Below are 21,902 nucleotides of genomic sequence, written 5' to 3' on the forward strand. Positions count from 1 at the left end.
CTAGGGAATCCTGGAAATTGTAGTTTACTGTGGCCTGTTACAGACAGCCAAAATAAAGCTGCTTCGAGTCACTTTGGAGATATGGTATTTCAATGATGCATGAGTCCTAAGAGTCTGGAAGCATCACCAAAGCTGCACTCCAGTCCTTAGGACTGGAGTGTGGCTTTGGTGCAGCCTTTGGACTCTTAGGACACATGTATCATTGAAATATCATACCTCCAAAGTGACTCAAAGCAGCTTTATTTTGGCTGTCTGTAACAGGCCGTAGTCACCAGAGCTTTCTGACAGAGAAGGCTAAATGCTTCACAGATCTACAGATCCCAGAATTCCCTAGCATTGAGCCACGTCAGTTAAAGCAGTCTCAAACTGGATTATTTCAGGAAGAGCCTTATAAATTGTGTTATAATATAATTATAAGCTTCTTGTGGGGAACTGAGGAAAGGATTGGCAAAGGGCAGAGTAGAGGACTGTAATCATTGGCAACTGGTGGCTTCCATGTCAGTGTGCAAGTGACTCTTAGAAAGGCAGGACTAAAACCACTGCCCCAGTTTTAAATGCAAGCCACAAGCACCTGCAATTTGCTGTTGTGTGTCTTCAATCTAAGGTAATGTGAACCACTAGCACTAATTCTCAATAACCCTAGAACAAAAGTAGAGAAAATGCAGCTGTGAGCCACAATGGAAAGTCTTTTGGAAGAGCACAGAACTGTTTCAGATTCCAGTGACTAGATTTTACCTAATATCTTGACTTCTACAAAGTTAACAGACATAAGACATATTTATACTACACATTTACCAGTTTCAGTGTCACTCAGTATTGTGAGCTACATACAGTATACCAGGGTACAGTTTTAATTAAATTACTACGAAATCCAGTATGCACATCTTCCGAATTTCTTTAGCATGCATGCTAGGTTTTTTTTTTTTGGTTAGATGGTATTTTTAAGCAGAAATGTTAAACTTTAAAATGATTTTAAGAAAAGTAATAAGAATTAGTCAAATTATGTTGATCAACTTGTCTGAACCCTGTAGCTATGTTTAGGCATTCAGCAAGATTTAAACCAAGTGAACGAAGAGAGGAAACACAGCAGAAAACAGGTTTGCAAGAGGAAATCACTTGTAAATCTACAAAACCTTAATTTGGTGTGTGAGAGAGAACCTGGAAGTTTCAGGGTCTTTAAAAATGGGATTTAGGGTTGCTTGTGGCCCACAGGCTGCACCTTCTCTATTCTTGTTCTGATTATTGAGAATTAATGCTGCTTTTAAAATTGCTTTAAGTCTTGGTTTTCTAGTCTTTGCTGATGTACAAATGGGTGACTTAATCACTTTAAAAGCTTATTTAGATGCTCTGTAGTGGTGGAGAAAGGTGCAGTGAGCAAGCTTCTGTAGCCTGATGTTAGATCTGGACGTGTGGAATTGAAAAACATTTATTTAACTATGGTAAAACAAAATTAAACTCCAAACACTTTCTTGATTGGCCAAATAGAGTGGATTCTAGCCGCTTTGGGGGGAAGCTGCTCTGTGGCCACTTATGGTTCTCTGAAGCCACAGACAAAAAGAGCGGATTTAATCTTGTTTGGGACTGCAGCAGTGGCCTGCTACAGGAGTGGGCCATCCAGTTGCCACAGTCTGAGGCTGATTGGAGCCCCATCATGGCTGAAGCGGCCAGAGGCTGCTCCTAGCCACCCATCTTTTTCACCCCTAAGTTGTATGGCTAATTTTCAGCAAATCAAACTTGTTCAGTAGTAGACAGGCCAGCTTGAGCACTACCTCATTCACATAAATATACCTGGCTGATATCTTGGCGGGTTCAAGAGTCCCTGCTATGTTGGAAGTAGCATATAAATCCAAATTGTGATGCTGCTGGTAGGCTTTGGAGATTAAATAAAAGGGTTCTATACTAGGGATGTGGAAGCTGCAGCCTGTGGGAAAGATCCCCAGTCCCATTTTTGAGATTTACCCAAGCCACCCCAAATAACCCCCAAAACTAAACATCTTAGGGAGGTGATTTATGCCTGAAAATTGCCCCTCCAGTAGTACATGTCTTCAAAGTATGATGGAATTGGCTCCAAATAGGAGCTGAAAATTATATGATGTAGCTCACCAGTACAGCCAATTCACAGGACTAAAAATCGGACCCGGTCTTGATGTGGTTGCTCACCTCTGCTCTACCTTATCACACGAGATTGTCCACCCCAGGCTTAGCAGCAACCAGCCTTGCTTGTCTGTATCTTGTTTCATTGTTGTATACAGCCATGAAATAAGTTGACCCTTACTGCACTGATTTAACATCTTGCTGAAGCTTCAGATTGCTTTTCTATGTAGAATATAACTAGTCATATGACGAGTCTAGCTTGAATGTGTGTAACATCAAATGTCAAATGCTGCATTCTCTGTCTGGGGAATTTATCAAATGGGACAGGAGTCTCTCAATTTCAAAATAGAAGATAGCGAGGTCAATTCAAAAATTCACGCAATTACATGATTACTTATCACACCTTAAATTTGCTGTAATGGCCTCCCCGAACGCGACCCAAATTCTGTGCAAAGTAAGCCATAGTGGGTTCTTAATTGCAAATTGGCACCCTTGCGCACTCTCAGTGAAACTCCAGATGACTGGAGCATAGCATATTTAGGTGAGTGAGAGAGAGGAACCAAGGAGCCCTACAACTTACAAAAGAGGTTGGAGAGGGGGGCGGGAAGAATGGTTGAAAGAATATGCTCTATTCACATTAAAACGAGCATATATTCACTCTTGTCATGTTAAAACGTGAATATAATGGTTATCCAATAGCTCCTGGTCCATGCCTCTTAATAGCAGGCAGCAGCTCCCCTCAGCAATGCTGAAGGACAAGTGGAAGCAAAATTGAAGTGGAATTGCAGTGTGGCTTCATGGGAAACCCCTCCCCTTCCGGATTTGGGGGGGGGGGGGAGAACCAGGACCAAAGGAGACATGCACATCACACCAAACAACAGCGCACTGAGTGTGAAGTTGCCTAGGAATAGGGTTTGTGACTTCGCTAGTTCAAAAAATTTACTTAACTGTGGATTGATGCGTGATTGCATTCGGAGTGCATTTAGACTGCCAGTGATTGCATGTGGTAACCTTTCATGCAATAACATGAATACGCATGATTGCATTCAGGATGACACTGGATTATACTTCCAATTTCAGTTGTGCGATATCCTCCAAAGAATGATCACATCAGAGGATTGGAAGGAACATTGTATTTAAAAAACAATGTAGTGCAAAAAAGAGGGAGGAATCTAGTGGCACATTTGAGACAAATTCATTAATATTGATGTGAAGTTTCGTGGATTTCATTCTGCTCCTCTGGATGCATGGAAGAAGTTAATTGAAATCCATAGAAGCTCATGTTGAAATCAATCACTTAAAGGTGCCACTAGATTCCTTTCCCACCCTTTCTCTTTTGTACTGAAACAATAGGACTAATATGGCTATCTTTCTGACATGTTTTAAATTTTACTACTCAATGGGTCCTTGATATCTGCTGGGGTTTGGTTCCAGGACACCCTGTGGATACCAAAATCCATGGATGCTCATGTGCCACTAAATACAGTGGCATAGTAAAATGGTGTCCCTTACCTAAAATGCCAAGATCAAGGTTTGCTTTTTGGACTTCATATATTTTTGAATACTTTGAAGCCATGGATAACTGAAGAATCCATAGATACAGAGGGCCGGCTGTATTTTAGGTTTATAGAATGAAAGAATTCAGGAAAATGTCCTTTTATTAGGAACAAAGGCAGTTAAATGAGCATAATAGCCTTAGTTCTGTTTGTGTAAATTTCACAACCAGAGGTTTGACACACATACCCTCCTTTCTGTGGTGTTTCTTTGGTTCAGATAATTGCCCAGCTCTTAACTTAGCATTCCCAGTTATGAATGTAACTTGAACCAGTAATCTTGTAAAGCCATATTTGACTGAGTATACTCATGCAGAAAGAAAATCCACAAGTTCTGTAGAGCAGTTTAACACAGAACCACATGGAATGTTTCTCTTCTGTGACATAATTTGAGTGATCATTCTAAGTACTGTCTAGTCTGTATGCTTATAGGAATTAGACAGGTGCAACATTCATATCAGCATGTAACAAGGTTTATTTATTCCATGACATTTTTGTAAAGCTAAAATTAACTTTATATTACTGAAGATGGAAAACTTTTTCACATTACATCTACAATTTGTATGTTTTGAGAGAGCTGAAGAAGCCCAAGAAAAATATCCTCTTACAAGATAATGTAATGGCTTTTATGGGGGGGTAAGTGACCTTTAGCCCTAATGCAAAAATAAAAAAGCCGATCTTACCAAAAGCTGATCTTAAAATAAAATTGACAAGCAATCCTTTGAACAACTCTGCCAGTAGATAATTTAATTTGCAAGACACCATGTCTGCTGTTGAGCAAATCAGGGTTTTCTGCTAGTGCAGGAAGATGCTACAGAGTTGCCATGCCAAAGTGAAATATCACTGCCAAATGTATTATATATAGTACAGTACTGTAAATCTTTCAGGGAAAGGGACCTTTCACTCTACACAATTCTAGAGATGTTTTTCACCATGGAGTCAATTGTGTTGACAGAAACCTGTGTCAGTTGTGAACTGCTATAGTAGAATTGCAGTTGACATACACTATAGTTATTCTTGCTTTTTATAGGCTGAATCTCAGTATCTCCAGTAAGCTAGTCCTTCTGTCCTTGCTTCATAGCTGGAAAGATCTAAGTGTGTGTTATAAATCTCTGTCGGTTGTAGCCTTGTGAAGACTCTGGTTATCCTTTTACCATGGCTTGAACTAGTTTCAGATAGCACTGAAGCAATTTATAAGCACATCTGTGTTTCTGGAACTGGGGTATGTTATTACTATGGTTATTTTATTTATTTATTTATTTAGTTCATTTTTTATGCCACCTTTTACCAGAAAGGAATCCAAGGCAGCTCACAAAATAAAAACACTTTAAAAACTTTACATCAAAAATTTAAAAACAATATCAATGGTTATATGTGATTAATATTTTTATCCCCTGTGTACTGTAAAACATTTCTTTTGTAATGTATACAGAGTACCATATTTAGCTTCCCCAAAGTACACAGGCATGTAAAATCATTGTCATTATATAAAAGCAATCCTCTTGAAATGCAGAGTGCATAATTTTTGGCAAGCCATATTTGTATCAGTTATTGAACTGTATTCTTATTAGATTGTCTTTAAAATACATTTGTGTGCAATATTGGTATATCTTACGTGGTTCCATATTTACATTAATTACATATTAAAATATTTTCTAAATGCTTGGTTCTTTGAAGCAAACCTGTGATATAGGCCAGTTCTCTGTTTCCATGTCTGTAAATTAAAGCAGGAAGTAATGCTGGGATTTCAGTTCAGTCTTAATTAATCAAACCTGTGATAATCAAAGTATTACAGCTTGAAAAGATCCAAAATCCAAATGGCATCCAAGAATGGCTGTGAATGGAGGAAGCATTTGAAAAGCAGCACAATACAATTCCTTTCTGGTAAAAGGTGGCATAAAAAATGAACTAAATAAAAGGACAATACAGAATTAAGAGCTTTACTTTACGAAATTCACCAGCCTTCTGGTGAAGGAGCCCTGGTGGTGCAGTGGTTAAATGCCTGTACTGCAGCCATTCACTCAAAACCGCAAGGTTGTGAGTTCAAGACCAGCAAAAGGGCCCAAGCTCAACTCAGGCTTGCATCCTTCCGAGGTCGCTAAAATGAGTACCCAGACTGTTGGGGGCAAATTAGCTTACTTGCTAATTAGCTTACTTGCTGTTCACCGCTATGATCCTTGGAATAGCGGTATATAAATAAAACAAATTATTAATTATTATTATTCTGTTTACCATTTTTAGTCTGTTCTGTGCAGAAGTCTTAAAGATGTTTCATAACCAAATTAAGAAAATATTTTATCTTTTTCTTTCTAGATTTTCAGCTGAACTCTCATCTGTCAACACTGGCAAATATTCACAAGATTTACCACACTCTTAATAGGCTGGTAATCACATGCTATTTCTTATCTGCTGTTTTTGTAGTGTTCAGTGTATAGTTGAAGATTCTTCGTTTGTTAATATGAGAAAAGAAATGAAGACACATGTAAACTTGAGCACGTGCAGTGCTTGCTTCAGTTCCATTAACTTCTCACATCCCTGTTCACCATCGCATGACCTTTCATAGTGTTTACACATATACAATATCTCAAATACATTGTTCATACTATATCTGTAAAATTACCATGTGATAGTAGTAATGTTCTGTCACATTCCATCCTTTGCCAGAGGTATCAACATCTATTTGTACACTGACAGTAATCTCCTGAGCTGGTGCAATGGCTTAGCCTGGAGAAAAGAAGGTTAAGAGGTGATATGATAGCCCTGTTTTAATATTTGAAGGTATGTCATATTGAGGAGGGAGCAAGCTTGCTTTCTGCTGCTCCAGAGACTAGGACCCGGAGCAATGGATGCAAGCTCCAGGAAAAGAGATTCCACTCAACATTAGGAGGAACTTCTTGACAGTAAGGGCTCTTCAACAGTGGAACAAACTCCCTCGGAGTGTAGTGGAGTCTCCTTCTTTGGAGGTCTTTAAGCAGAGGCTGGATGGCCATCTGTCAGGGATGCTTTGATTGTGATTTCCTGCATGGCAGAATGGGGTTGGACTGGATGGCCCTTGCAGTCTCTTCCAGCTCTATGATTCTATGATTCTATGAGCTGTCGGTAGTGCAGCTAAGAGGGCTCATGTTAATGAAATCATGCCCATTTTTGTATTGAAGCCATTTAGGGTGTACCACAAACCACCACTTGTGTTTAACTCAGATTCTATTGTATTGTATTTTTCTTTTCACTCAAAAGTTATATTGGTTACATTGCTTTCTTCAAATATGTCTATTTGTATTTTTAAGCTTGATACCTCATTGATTTCTGTCACTTTAAGTGCCCTAATAGGTTCTCTTGAGCTGGCTATGCCCCTTGAAGGAGCTTTTTAGTAATTAGACCCCAAACTCTTACCTTATTCATTTATATAGCATTTGGAGATGGATCAATATCTCCCCCCCGTTACCCTTCTGGAAACATGACACATCTTCTCAATTATAATAGAGAGGGAGATTGCTTACATTTTTTCAAAGGGAAAGCATAAGGAATGGAGAGAGGGGACACTTTATTCTTAGTATTTCTTCACAGATGGAGGTGGCTGGGAATGAAGCTGCCCAGCCCACATTTTTATTGTTAATCTTGCTAGAAAGAGCAAGTATCTCCTTTTTGTCAGCCACAATGTCAGCAATCCGCTTCCCTGCCAGTGGATGAGTTGAGGTATGGTTAACTGAAAAGAATGCTTTGTCTCCCCAGCTAATTGTAGAGATGTGGTATGTGTGAAGATGTTGGTACAAGCAAGATTTCAGCTTTGCCTTTGCATACTTACACCCAGCTCACACACTTATCTCATTGTTTAACAGGGTAGTAGAAACTTTGGCTCCCATTCTTCAGCCAAGTCTTCCTACCTTGGTATTGCAACATCTACTAGAACTTGTGAAAAGTCAGTGTCCAAAGGTTTCTCAGGCAATAGACTATTTGGAATAATGCCTCTTTTCAAGGATTTGTTGGGATATCCTTGGTGTCTTCAGCCTGTTGCTTTCTTGGTCATGTTTCCAGAAACTTTCTGCTTTCTTGTTATTGGAATTTTAGAAGGCTCTGATTTCTGACACTTTGTAGTCCCAACTATATTTCACAACTGTTACTTGAGTTGCTTCAGACGATACAGGTTAGCTGATGCTATTTGAAAGCTACCTAGGAATAGCTGAACTTTGTGTTAACTGCACTGATTTGAATGTTTTGCAGAATTTGACAGAAGAAGCTGGTCAAGACGATCGCCAAACAGGTAGTGCTTTTAAGTACAAATGTACTGTAGTGTTTTGGGCAGTACTGGATATAGGGGAAACCTATTCAGTTTCTGTTTTTTATTTTCTAGAAACTGTGTACCAACAACAGAAAAAATGTAGGTTTCCTAGAAATTATAATGGTATAATGGCTCATTGTTAGGAGAGAAAATGGCCACATATATTCGAGTATTTAAAATTACTGCATGACTTTCTCTTTGTGTCTAGTAATTGACTAGATGCTTATAAGGTGATGAGTTTTAAAGATAATCTTGAGAAATTAGGTTAAAATTTGGTTCATTTTTTGTGACTGATTTTTCAAAAATATAACTTCAACATGCAGTAATAACACACAGCATTCTTGATACCTGCAGTGTTAACATTTTTTACAGCGGGCACCCATGTTTATCATGTTCATGTAAATAAAATTGCTAAGGTATTCCAAGTACCGCATATCCTCCCTTATAAGTTGTTCCTATAGCCGAAGGCCGGTTTTAGGTCCAGAATTAGGCTTTTGATATGACTCCTGGATAAGTCAAGGGTAAAAATTTGGGGCATGTAACAAAGGAGGTAAAGGACGAAGCAAAGGAAAACCATGCCAAAGAACTTACAAAATTTCAGCAGGCACAACTGTTTGTACTCTCTCTAAAGGCTGGATGGATGAGGAAGGAACTACAGTAAATGGTGGCTGTGTGATTTGTGTGTGGGGTGACCAAGCACTAATGGGGCTAAGAAAACATGTACATATCAAAAAGGATGCAAGGTCAAAGCAAAGAAAATGGGAATTATAGTACATTAGTGGTGATTGGAATAACATTGCTTCTCTGAGTAGAGCGGCGAAAGATGAGAGTGAGTCCATCCTGAGAGAACCTAAAAGAAGCACTGATCCCATCTACTCTCAATGTTCCTTCGAGAAGAAGTTCCAAAGAGCCACAAGCTGCTATTTTCCTATCCAGATATTCAAAAAGTGGTGCTATGGTGGAGAACGTAGAGGGATTGGTGTTTCTTTTAGGTGCTCTGGGATGGATTGAGCTCTTGCCTTTTGCCACTCTACTCAGAGAAAGAGATGGTTCCATATATATAGTACAGTATATTGTCCCATGTGTCAGTCGATCCAGGTTTTTGGGAGTCAGTTTTTTGAATAAAATTTCTAGACATATCCATGAGTATATGGAGTATATGTAATAACATATTGTTCTGTTTCTGTGATGTTGCTAATGTTGGTTGTATAGGTTCCTTGCCTTATGTGGGTGCTGGGTTCTGTGAATAAGCATTTTAAACATAAGGAGGGGTATTATTACAAGTGGGAACGTTAGTTTATTTAGTCCAGTATTCACAGTGGTTCTCCCTGGTAGGCAGGTAGCCAGCCTTCTTACTGTCTGTATGCAAAGCAAATCTTCTCTTGCTGTGGTCCTACATTTGGATTGCTTATTGTAGTTTTAATTTAAGTACATTCCACTTTACATTTTATATTAATAGTAAAAATATTCTGCAAATTGCATATTGTGTTTACTTTTAATTTAAAGTTTGTACACTGTGTTATTTTCAAGATCTTTCAACTGTAGTCATCTTCCACTATTGGTTGTGGTGCAGAGAAGGCAACAATGAAGCTGAAGATATCACAGGGACAGTGAGCACCCTGCAGTGTCCTGAACCCTGTTTTTTTTAATGTGATGGGTTGGTGTGTGTGTGTTGTGTGCCTTTAGTTTCTGACTTATAGCGACCCTAAGGCAACACTATCCTAGGGTTTTATTGGCAAAATTTGTTCAAAGAATGTTTGCCATTGCCTTTCCCTGAGGCTGAGAGCATGTGACTTGCCCAGGATCAACCAGTGGATGTCTATGCACTAAAAACTGTTAGTTATATATGAACAAGGTTGGTAGCTGTAGCATGAAGAGAGAGATGTAGTGTTTGTGGCATATGGGCATTGGGTAAGCAACACATAAGTCAGCAAGAGAACAAAAGTTAAGTTGGGTCCCCAAAATGGCTGGAAACCGCCCCAAGGTTGCAATCCAGTCTTTTGGACCAGATAAAAAAAGAGTGGAAAAAATCTGACTACTGGCTACAGCTGGCTTGTGGCCATGATGGCAGGCCACTTTGCAAGCGGCCAAGTAGTCACTGTGGTCTCAGCGTGATTGTGGCTGGAGTGGTCTCTGGCTGCTCATGGCAAGCCAACTGCTTCCACCATATAAACAAGATTGGTAGCTGGAGCACAAGGAGAGAGATGTAGTGTTTGTGGCACATGGGCATTGGTAAGCATCTTTGGCTTCACAAGGCAACACACAAGTCATCAAGAGAACAAATGTTAAGCTGGGAGTTTGATTAAATTTGTACTGAGTTTTAGAAGTGGTTCTTTTAAAATGAACTGGTTAACTTTTTCAGTTTTGCAACAAACACAGATCATACATGAAGAGTCATAATGCCTGAGGAGTTATACTACTTCTGGTGTAATATGCTTAAGGCTGGACTATTGTTTCTGAATATAAGCAGCAGTTTTGCAAAACATACAAATATATGTGCTGTGTTTTTATTATAGAATACTAGAAAGTTCTGTGCCTGTACTTAGCACCTATTAGGGCTATATAATTAAGTATGTTTTCAGGTTTTTTGTGAAAGAAGGCTTTTGTGAAATTGACACTTAACAATCTAAAAGTCACAAATATAAGACAGCAGTTGTAAGGGGCCTTTGCTAAAAATCAGTTGGAAATAAATGTCCACCTCTACCACTAGCACACTGATTTTAAATATTTGTTTCTGTTGAAAGTAGATGCTCTTCTCTGAGTAGATTCCCTTCCCCAAACTGATCAGAGAAGAGCATCTAATATAGTGTGCTGAGTGTATCAGCTACAAGGAAAATAAGAGATTCAGCTACCCAAAACAGGTACCATTTTTGGGAGCATGGAATGCGGTGATGGAGTGCTAGTGCTTGAAGAGCCTGTCCAGCTCTTGTTGTTTGCACTAGCTGCTGGGGAAGATAGTGTCAGGAGGAGACTAGAATCTAGATTACATGTGTTACATCATCAAGATGAATTGGTCCTAAACAGGAATCAAACAAGTTTGTGTAATGCAATTATAAACAATAATTTAATCAAAAACCTCATTAAGGCTCCCACTTCACTTTCATATTGCATAGTATCTAGAAGTCTTGGGTGGCTTGAAATAATTGAGTGGCGCTAGTTTAAATTCATTTGACATTGGTTGAAAGCTTTAAACATTTTAAAGGTTATTATGCTGCATAGTTGATGATCTTATTACTAGATTTGACTATTTTTTATGTGTTACTATTTATGGCATGATTGTTTTGACTGATGTTGTGTACTGGCCTGAATCCTATTGGTTAGTCCTGACTAGAGTAGACCCATTTAATCAGTTGCTGAAAGGTGAGTTAGCACATGGATAAGTCCCACTGATTTTCAGTGAGTGGAGAAGGACCCATCCATGCATGATTTAATCTCTGTTGCCTGGGAAAGGAAAGGCAACTCAAGTTCTCAAATAAGGTATTTTCTACTGCTGTTGATGTTAAGGTCCACTTCTCCTTTTGATGTGCAACTACGAAATAGCAAGACCAGACACAGAAAGTTGGGTTAAATAACTTTATTTGACCAAGAGGCATTAAACCTCGAAAGGAGCAAGAGGAGGGACCAACCTGATGTGGGATAAGCTAAGTCCAGGGGTCATCCCTTGACTACCTCCGTAGCCTTCCCCTGGATGAAACACCTGAGCCCCGATGGCAGTCCAGTAAATGGGTTGTTCCCTGGCCAGCCGTCTACTGGAAGGCAAACTCAGGGCACCCCCCCCCCAAATCATAGGATTTTTAAGTGAGAGCAAAACCCTCAGGTCCACCTCAAGGGTAGACTCCTTCCCCACCTCTGGGTCACAGGACCTAATGAGGCAGTCCCAGAGCGTTCCCCTTCACCAAAAGGGTGCCAAGGTGTACACTGAAGCCTTGTTCCCACCATGTTTAAATTCGGATTGTGATCTGGGTTTAACGGGCATGGTTTTCACTGAATCCAATTTCAGAAATCATTTCAGAAAGGTGGGCCATGCTTTTTGCCCATTTTTGCCCATTTAACTTGTGTTAAAAAGACGCTGGGAAAATGGGGTGTTTTTGGGCTGAATCGATTTATTTAGAAATAAATCGATTCAGCCCAAATGGGAACCAGGCGGATTCGAATCGAAATTGAATCTGCCCTGGTTCCCACTGGCAGCCCAGCCCGGGGGGCAGCTGGCATGGACTGGCCTCTCCTGGCCCCAAAATCCCTGGCCCAGACTCCTTACCGACTTCTTTGGCCGCTGACTGAGTTCCTTGGGCTTTTAAAAAAATTTCCCATGGCTGGGGAGGCTGGAAGGAGGTTGCAGAGATGCTGGAAGCCTTGCGGCCTCCTTCCTGGCTTTCCTCCGGCTTCTCTGCGACCTCCTTCCGGCCATGGGAATTTTTTGTGAAGCCCAGGGAACTCGGTCAGCAGCCAAAGAAGCCGGTAAGGAGGCGGGGCCAGGAGAGGCCAGAGATGGGACGGGCCATCAAGCCTGCCCCCTTGTCACTGAACCGATTCCTGAAACCGGTGCAAACATAGTAGGAACCACATTTTTTCAGAACTGGTTTCAAAAATTGGTTCAGGAAACTGATTTTCTGGTAAGTGGGAACAAGGCCTGAAATTCTTATATTCTCTCCCTCCATTCCCTGCTATGGATAAGTGACAAGCATCTGCATAGTCCCTTTGCCCCACCAGGCCAACCAGTAATCCCTTACTCCCTGTTGCCAGAGTCCCCAGGAATAACTTTACTCACTTCAGAAAGATGCACTCCATCAGCCCTGTAGAGTTCTGGCTGCCCAAAGGATGTGGTAGAAAGTTGCCCAACCCCTTATTCAGTGTATTCCTGATTTCCCTATTTACCCTTTTTTCTGGCTCTATCCCTCCATGCATAATGTCTTGGCGACTTGCGCCAGATGTCATAACCTCTGGACTCTGTTCCTGCAGGCCATCAAACACAGCCCCTTGTTCACCATGCAGGTTTTCAACCATATTTTTCTAAATTAAATTTTTTTGATTAAATTTTTTAGAGAAAGTGCATGGAATCAACAACAAAGAGTAATCGATTCCATCTAGATAAGACAGAGGTACTGTTGGGGACCATGAAGATAGGACTCAACCTGTTCTAGATATGGTTGCAGTTCCCCTGAAGGATCATATTCACACTTGGAGATTGCTTTTATATATGTCCCTTATTTTTGATGTCCACAAAATTCATGGCAACTCCTTGGGGGCCGTTGTAACTAGGCATGGATAACCATAAACAAAAGACAGTTTCCTTAATATAGTTCCTGACTTGGTTTGCGGATAATGTGGAAATTCATTAGATGATAAATCTTTCTTTAAAAGCTATTTTACCTCCAGCCCACCAAGGACCAATTTACTGTATACTGACTACTGTGCAGGCCCATTAGCTACCAACTGACAGTGCAGTGGAGAGACAGGCACACAGTGGTAACAGCTGGAGGTGGAGTTCAGCATAATAAGGTGGCAGTTACTGCTGTCATGTTATACTGATATGTTATCTATCAATTTCTCTAGGGAGTTCAGCATTCCTCAGGTGAAATACAGACAAGGGCTCTGGAGGCATTATGACTTAGCTTCCCCGTTTCAGACAGAATTTGCTGATCTTGAGGACACATTATTTTGCCCTTTCCCTCTTGCACCTTCCACCTGCCTTTTAAAGCATACTCACGTATCTCCTCTCCTTTGTTCTGCCCTTCTCCTTCTTGTTTCCTGTATTTAACTGCAAGTTTCTTCCCAGTTTCCTCCATCCTTCTCTTTCTCTGGGAAGCTTTTCTTGGGGGTGGGCCTTCTATGAAGTTTAGTTGACAGGAAATGGGGTGTTTTTTATTTTTTTGGTAGTACTGACACACTGACTTTGGAACACACTCTAGGTTTGTACAACTGGCATCTACTCTTTGCAGTTTCAGGCACCAGATAACAATGTTTATATTTCCCCAGATCTTTTCAATTTCAGTCTGTTATTTACTATTTACTGTTTTTAGAACTGAACCTATAGTACTTTGGATTCTTCCCTGCTGCTTTGCTGTTTTGACCTTTCTGCTGTGTTCGTTATGGTTTATTGTTCAATGTATAAAAGTTTGTGTTCTTAGTTTTAAAAATTGCTTCAAACACTTTTGAGGCTGAGCAGACCTACATTAAATAAATATTACTGAGTTTTTACATCTATTTAATCTGTTCTCTTTTCCCCCGCTTAATTATTTCACAGGAAGTCTCAGGTCTTGCAGTTCTTCAGACTGCTTTAGCAAAGTGATGCCTCCAAGAAAAAAGAGGCGACCTGCAGCTGGAGATGACTTATCAGCTAAAAAGAGTAGACATGATGGGTATGTGATTCTGTTTGGTTGTGCAACTACCTTTCTGTCAGGACACATTGCTTCTGGGTGGACAGGAGATAATTAAGTGGAGGTGGCAGATTTATTTTGCTTATACTTTAGTGTTCAGCAAATACACTTGGGTTTTTTGTTTTTTGAGGAATTATATAGTACGCAGTTATGAAAACAGTACTTTCTCTCATAAGGAACAGTTTTGATGATGCACTTCTAGGATTGGACCCATGGACTTTACAGTGCTTTGTGAAATGAAGAGATGTCACTGGTGGCCCTGGAATTTAGAGCAGAATCAACCCCCCCCCCCTCCATTCCTGTTCCTCCAAAAGATACACCCATTAAAATTATATAGAGCAGCTCACATTGAACATCTCTTGTATTCATGTGCACAAGCTGTGGTGAACACCACAAGCTCCTTTGACCCCCATTCATATCCAGAGAGAAGAACATTTAAATTCTGGTCCTAGATTGCAAAAACTGTAGTTTCTGGTTTCATCCCAATTCAAGAAAGTGGTTTGCTGGATATCAAGTCATGATCAGCCCTGCCTATTTTTCCTTACATATATATATAGAGAGACTTGATTGCTGAAAATTTAGAGAAGAGGTCTAGAATATGCTGGCAGATGGGTGTCCCAGTGTTCCCCTTTTCCTTACTTCATTTTATGTAACTGTGGCCTGATCATCTCACAGAGTGGTATCAGTTCTTACGGCCTTTCACTTTTTTCCAGAGTGTCAGTTTTTAATGGCTTTAGGTTCCAGTGCAGAAATTCATTAGTTAAATTGGAATGCTTTGTTACATAGTTGTGAATTGTCATTTTGCATTTGTGTCAAGGCTGTGAAAATGTGTGGATTACCTAAGAATGAGAGTCTGTTTCAAAATGAGTTAAAATATTTTGATATCTCATGTAGAATTCAAACATGCAGGTTAGAATCCTGTTAGTCAGTTATATCCTATCCACATTTATAATTGTACTGTTGCTATGATGTAAATTCAGCCAGCTGCAGTGAGGAGTGGAAGTCTGCAATGCTGGCAAGTGAAGAGTTGAAGGATGTCAGGTGCATTATCCTTCCATTAGGAAGCTGCAGCATGCTGAGGAGTTGCATTGGATCCTGCAGGGGTCCCTGCTTCTGGTTGATACACCACCAACTTCTGGCAGGAGGGCAATGGATGCATCCTTTAGTGTCCTGCTTTATAGTGCCACAGATCTCCATTCCTCAGTGTAGGTACCTGGATTTTAAGATGGGTTTTGGGGGTCAGATTAGGAGAGAAATTGTAGCCATGTAATTGTGGCTACATGTTTTATGCAGGATCTCGGCCTACATTTTTGTCTTCTTTCTTTTCATCACTAGTATGTATAGAAAATATGATTCTGCTAGAATAAAGGCAGAAGATGACATGTTCTCAAGCAAGCGGTGCCTAGAGTGGTTCTATGAATATGCAGGTAGGCAGACTTGCTTTGCTATTCCTAATGCTAACATTTTAAGAGACTTCACATTTGTATATAAAGATTACATAATAAAATATGCAGATCACTGAAATAACAATGAAAACAACAATGATGTTGTTGTTGATGTTGTTATGTGCCTTCAAGTTGATCTTATAATGTAGCTTTTTTGGCAAGAACCATTGTCTTCCTCTAAGACTGAAAGACTTCATTCTCTGAAGATGCCAGCCACATATGCTGGCGAAACGTCTGAAAGAAACTCTGCTAGAACATGGCCACATAGCCTGAAAAACCCACAAAAAACTATGAAAGACTGTAACTTGCCCAAAGTCATCCAGTAGGTTTCCTTGCCTTAGGGGGGATTTGAATCCTGATCTCCCAGGGCTCTGGTCCATCATTGAAGCCACTACAATGTTTTTTTATTGTTGTGTGCTTTCAAGTAGTTTCCGACTTACGTGATCCCTCACGGGGTTTTCTTGGCAACATTTCTTCACAAGGGGTTTGTCTTAGTCTCCACAAAAAGGTAAAGCGTTTAATTTCAATACCGATACTACTCTAATTGCAGACAATTTTGCATATATACTTGCTAGGAGCATTTATTAAAATCATAAAGTGATTCACCAAATTATAATTTAATTGCTCCATATTTAATATTTGTGTAGCAGTTTCTGTTAATTAATAGAGCCGTGAATGTAAATCTTCAAAGATAAAAGAAAGGAGCTTGTTTATTGTTTAAACACTGTTGTGTAAGAAACAGGCTCTCAATTTTTTTTTGGGGGGGGGGGGACAAAATCTGTTGAAATCTGTTAAAATTTTGAGTTTTTGCATGTTGTGAAAAGGTATACATGGATGTATATCATTAAAGTAACATGAGTGATGTGATGGCTTAGTGGTTAAGATGCCAGTTCTGACAATCAGAAGATCAGAGGGTTGGCATTTTGAGTCCTGAGTGTTGCATGATAGGGTGAGCTCCTGTCACTAGTCCCAGCTTCTGCCAGCCTAGCAGTTCAAAAGCATACAAATGTAAGTAGATAAATAGGTACCATTTCGGTGGGAAGGTAACAGTGCTCTGTGCAGTCATGCTGGGTACATGATCACCAGAATAGTCCTTGGACAACGCTGGCGCTTCAGCTTAGTAACGGAGATGAGCATCGCCCCCTACAGTCAGTTACGACTAGACATTCATGTCAAGGGACTACCTTTACCTTTATAACATTCTGTAGAGGGTGAGGTAGGACAAAAGGATTTGAATCTTTTAAAAATTTATTTACAGATATGTTATCCTATGCATACTACATATTTAAACAGTCACATGTTCATCAGAATGCAGTATATGAACAACCCAGTATTTTGAACATTTGTAAATTGTAATTGTAGTTTCTCAAGTGAAAGTAACACAATCTCATTTGCTTGTAGGAACAGATGATATTGTGGGTCCTGAAGGAATGGAGAAATTCTGTGAGGACATTGGGGTTGAACCAGAAAATGTACGTTCAGGCTTATTTACAGGTGGCAGAGCACTGACTTGCTTTCAAATAATAAAACAATGGGGAAGTACAGTGTTGTTTTTTTATCCATTTTTATTCATTCACTCATTCAGGTTATATCCTGCTCCCATTCCACAGCTTTTGGGCAACTTATGCATTGCAGTTATTTTAAATTTTATACTGGAGAAAAGACTGCACCATCCCTTCTTCCTCGATCCAGTTCATACTGATGCAAAGTTGTCTAAAAATTATTTGTCTTTTTTTTATATTAATAAATTTCCCAAGGTTGAGACTAATACTCACTGTAATCATGGCTTAACAAATGATGTAAGTGTATGCATTATTTACATTTTCAAGACCAGTAAGTGATAACACAGAAATACTGGGCCACCATCAGGAACTTTCCACTTTACATACAGTGTGGACCCAAGGCCTCTCCTTACTTTGCACCTCAGTCTTTTGTCTTTCATTACAGGCTAAATATTCAAGCATGGAACAGCCTCTTTACAGGCTAAATATTCAGTGTCATCGTCAACAACAAAGGCCTGGGCCAGAATTACTTCATCCAAAACCTCACTGTGTCTTGAGGTTTTCCTGAGACACAGAGAATGCATTCTTTAACTCCCTTCTCTCTTCATTGAAGGCTTTGAGATGTTTTGATAGAAATCTCCTGTCCACGTGGTTCAGCTGTTTTTTTCCTGCATTTCTTTGTCCTTGAAAGTAGGTGTGAGTAGCTTAAAACTGACACCTTTCAAGGTACTTTTAGTGATGAGAACTGGTAATGAATGCTTCTTAAACTACACAGAGCTTCATATAGAAATCTGAACTTTCTGTATTGTAATAACTTTTTTTGCTTTTAATTAGGTAGTTATGCTTGTGCTAGCTTGGAAGCTGGATGCTCAGAACATGGGTTATTTTACGTTGCAAGAATGGTTAAAAGGAATGACATCTCTACAGTAAGTATTATTTTAATCAATAGCAATGCATTGTTATCTTAGAAATTGTAATCTCACTGTCCACAGGAACTAACATTTCTGTATCTTTTGATTTTTCCCCCAATATTCCTTGTCTGTCTGTCTCTGTTCCTGCTCCCTCCCCCCGCAAATTCTGAGAACTGTATGAAAAACATATTGTAGGTCTCAACTATAGACTGATTAGTATATATGACAAGGTTAATTGGCACAATATTTTTGCTATACATTTTTCTGGAAACACAGCCTGTAAGGACCATAAAATTGTATCATGGTTATTAAGTCTATCTAAAGTTCTAAAATTTAAATCGATATTTTATTTTTAATTCTGCAGATGTGATACAACAGAGAAGCTAAGAAATTCTTTGGATTACTTGAGATCTTTATTAAATGAGCCTACAAATTTTAAACTTATTTACAGATATGCATTTGATTTTGCACGGGTGAGTAGTTTGAGATTGGAATTTTTTCAGTCTCATTTCATCACTTTTCTTACCAATGCTTTCATAGAAAGTAATTTCTATGTTGGTGTTAATGATTCCAAATGTTTATTCAAATGTCCTATAGTGTGCAGAATTCTATTCCTGATTTAGAATTTTTGTCTAGTTTATGTATATTTCCTCATATGTCTGGTCATTCAGATGAATCATTTCCACATCAGTGTTGTTTTTATGCTCATTTTTGGTTTTCCTGTTTGCCTTCTGTACATATTTCATTACTTTTGGAAGTCTTAGTTTTAAAATTTACAATTTTTAGATAGTGGCCTACCACTCAATCACAGTTTTCTACACCCAGTTCTCCCCAAGACAGTCCAGGAATCATGGTTTGGAATCATTTATACACTTTCCTCTGGCCAGTCCATTTTATACTCAGAGAAAGGACTAGTGTTTGCCATGCAGAAGTGAGTATAAGGAAAGAAAATACTGTATAGCATATTCAAAACCTCTGCCGTTCCCAGGCATGCCTGGGATTGAACAATATTCTTTGCAGAGGCAGTGTCTTGTAAACTTTGCTGAAAGAGTTGTTGGAAAGTCTTAATACTTCTTCAAGACCTTCTTACAGTCTGATATACTGAGCACTGATATACTGGCTGCTGAAAAGCTCCCAAGCTTTGTAGGAGAAAAAAAAGGAATGTATTCCCAGGTACCTCTCTGCTGTGACAGTGCAACAAAATACAGATATTCATGAAAATAAGACATTGTTTATATATCCATGTTAGAAAATTAATATTGACATAGAATGAATTCTTATATCTGATGCTGGTAAAAGAATGTAAAAACTTTAGTAATTTTGTAGGGGGTGTCTGGCTTCACTGTTTGTATTTAAACACCCCCCTCCCCCAGAACTAAGTGAAGATAATCACATTTTGGTTGAGATCCTGCATCATTGGCTGAGATAACTTTATAATGATGGAGCTACTTCACTGACATGATAAAAAACCATGTTAAAAAAATGTTACTGTCACTATGGGGCGCTATGCAAGATGCCCCATTGCACAACGAGGACTTGCATCATAGCATGCAAGATGTCCCTTGTGCAGCAGGGGCATCCGCTGCACAACAGGGCACTGCAAAAGGTGGGGGCACTTTATTGGCTGAGAGAAGGGCACCCATAACTTCACTTATGGTTTTGTTGGGGTCATTGCCCCCCTCTGTCTGCTGTCATTGCACAGAGGCAGCCCATTAAGCAAAGCGAAGTACTATTGCAAATCACAACAGTTACACAGCTGTGCTTGTTGCTCTGCCTGTACAATGATCTTAATGGTGCAGTTATGACTGGGAATAATACTGTTGCACAGTATTGCAGTTCTAAACTGTGATTGTAGGTTGGGTGCCAGCCATAATTCACACATTCTGTCTTGTGCAGACTAAGCTACCTTGATTATCAGTTCAAATGACAAATATGGCAAATTCCCTTTTTTCATTGTGACAGGAAAAGGACCAGCGAAGCCTAGATATAAATACTGCCAAGTGTATGTTAGGACTTCTCTTAGGAAAAACGTGGCCTCTTTTTCCAGTATTTCACCAGTTCCTAGAGGTAACAGTAGAAAAACCTTTTTTATATATTTTAAATGCTTGCGGGGGGGGGGGGGGGGGCACTAGAAATTAAACTTGAGAATTTAGAAGTAAGTGGTTTGAAAATGTTGTCAAGCCTGAGTATTTACATCACTAAAATGAGTACCCAGACTGTTGGGGGCAAATTAGCTTACTTGCTGTTCACCGCTATGATCTTATAGCGGTATATAAATAAAACAAATTATTATTATTATTATTGCTTGTAAATAAATTTACACAAACATGTTATATGCCACATTATAATTGATTGGACTGTTGATAATAGCACTCATAGTTTCAGAAGAAACAGAAGTTGAGTGAACTAAACGTCACTTATGTTAGACATACAAACTATCTCCCAGTCTTAGTTTCCTATCTTTATGGTACAATAACATCCAAAATCCACAAAATAGAGATATATTTATGGGGCCAATTAAAATACATAAAATATATGTTGCAAGCTTTGAAGCTCCACTAGCTTCTTCATCATGGTGTTAAAAATGATACAGGAAAAAGAAAATTAGGACGTTATAATCACAGGTCTGCAATTTGTGGATTTATGCAGACTTATCATGCATAGTTATAAAGGCAGCACATAATGTGAACTATTTGGGGCACTTAATATTGTATAATACATTTCCTAAGTATTACGCAAGGTCCAAAACACACTGCAGAAATAATCCTGTTTCAGATTGCTTTAACTGCCCTGGCTCAGTGCTAGGGAATCCTGGGGATTGTAGTATATTGTGGCACCAGAGCTCCCTGACAGAGAAGGCTAAATGTCTCACAAAACTACAATTCCCCTAGCATTGAGCGAGGGCAGATAAAGCGGTCTCAAACTGGATTGTTTCTGCAGTGTGTTTTGGAACTAAGACAGAGGTACAAAATCTGCAGGTCCTGAACGTCTGTTATATGGCCTCCATGTTTCCTTCGCTACCTTATCTCCACCACTTCATCAGCATTATTGGTTCTCACTAAAGCTGCACTGCATCCTCCCCTTTCCTCACGCACTGCCATTGGGGACAATGGGACTTGAGCCCCTGCAGATTTTGGTATCCTGGGTGGGGGGCTTCCTGCCTACCTCTAATATACGTTTGGGCAAAGTGAATGCCTCATTCCCAGCTGTGAAGATCAGCTATGCTGGCTAGGGCTGTTGAGAATTGCCCAATAGCATCTGGAAAGCTACGGTTTGCCCTCTCCCGCTCTAGTATTTGAATTCTTTTAAAAATAGTTCCTGACTTTTTTTCTTTCCTCAAATGTTAATATTATAGTATTTAGTTTTTAGTAACTTCTACCTACCTGCTTGTCATTGTTCAAAATTGACTTCTATAGGGGGGCTGAACCCAAAGTTATTTTATTAAAAAGTGATTTGGAATCTTTGAAGTATTCACAAACCCCTTTGGGTTTCTATATAAATTCCAGTAATTGATTTGACAGAATTTTAAAAATTAGACATTCATGCTTTCAGTAACTCTCACTTTTTTTTAAGCAGCAGTCTAAGTACAAGGTGATCAACAAGGACCAATGGTGTAATGTTCTGGAATTCAGCAGAACCATTAATCTTGACCTCAGCAATTATGATGAAGATGGTGCATGTATGTAGCTGTGTGAAAAAACAAAAATAATTCAGTATCATGCTATATTTGAAACTTTTATTTAA

The 21,902-nt window shown here is 39.4% G+C and overlaps 1 protein-coding gene across 1 annotated transcript in view; it reads left to right on the forward strand.

Moving 5' to 3' along the window:
- The window catches only part of DCUN1D4 (defective in cullin neddylation 1 domain containing 4), a 32,379-nt gene that overhangs the window by 6,454 nt on the left and 4,023 nt on the right, over positions 1–21,902 (forward strand). Inside the window, exons 2-10 of the mRNA XM_042467594.1 lie at positions 5,961–6,031; positions 7,866–7,905; positions 14,168–14,282; positions 15,636–15,727; positions 17,147–17,217; positions 18,082–18,173; positions 18,523–18,631; positions 20,121–20,225; positions 21,735–21,837. Coding sequence (XP_042323528.1) covers positions 5,961–6,031; positions 7,866–7,905; positions 14,168–14,282; positions 15,636–15,727; positions 17,147–17,217; positions 18,082–18,173; positions 18,523–18,631; positions 20,121–20,225; positions 21,735–21,837 — 798 coding nt within the window. The remainder of the gene's footprint in view (positions 1–5,960; positions 6,032–7,865; positions 7,906–14,167; positions 14,283–15,635; positions 15,728–17,146; positions 17,218–18,081; positions 18,174–18,522; positions 18,632–20,120; positions 20,226–21,734; positions 21,838–21,902) is intronic.

Source organism: Sceloporus undulatus, chromosome 5, assembly GCF_019175285.1.
Source record: "Sceloporus undulatus isolate JIND9_A2432 ecotype Alabama chromosome 5, SceUnd_v1.1, whole genome shotgun sequence".
Taxonomy (NCBI): Eukaryota; Metazoa; Chordata; class Lepidosauria; order Squamata; family Phrynosomatidae; genus Sceloporus; species Sceloporus undulatus.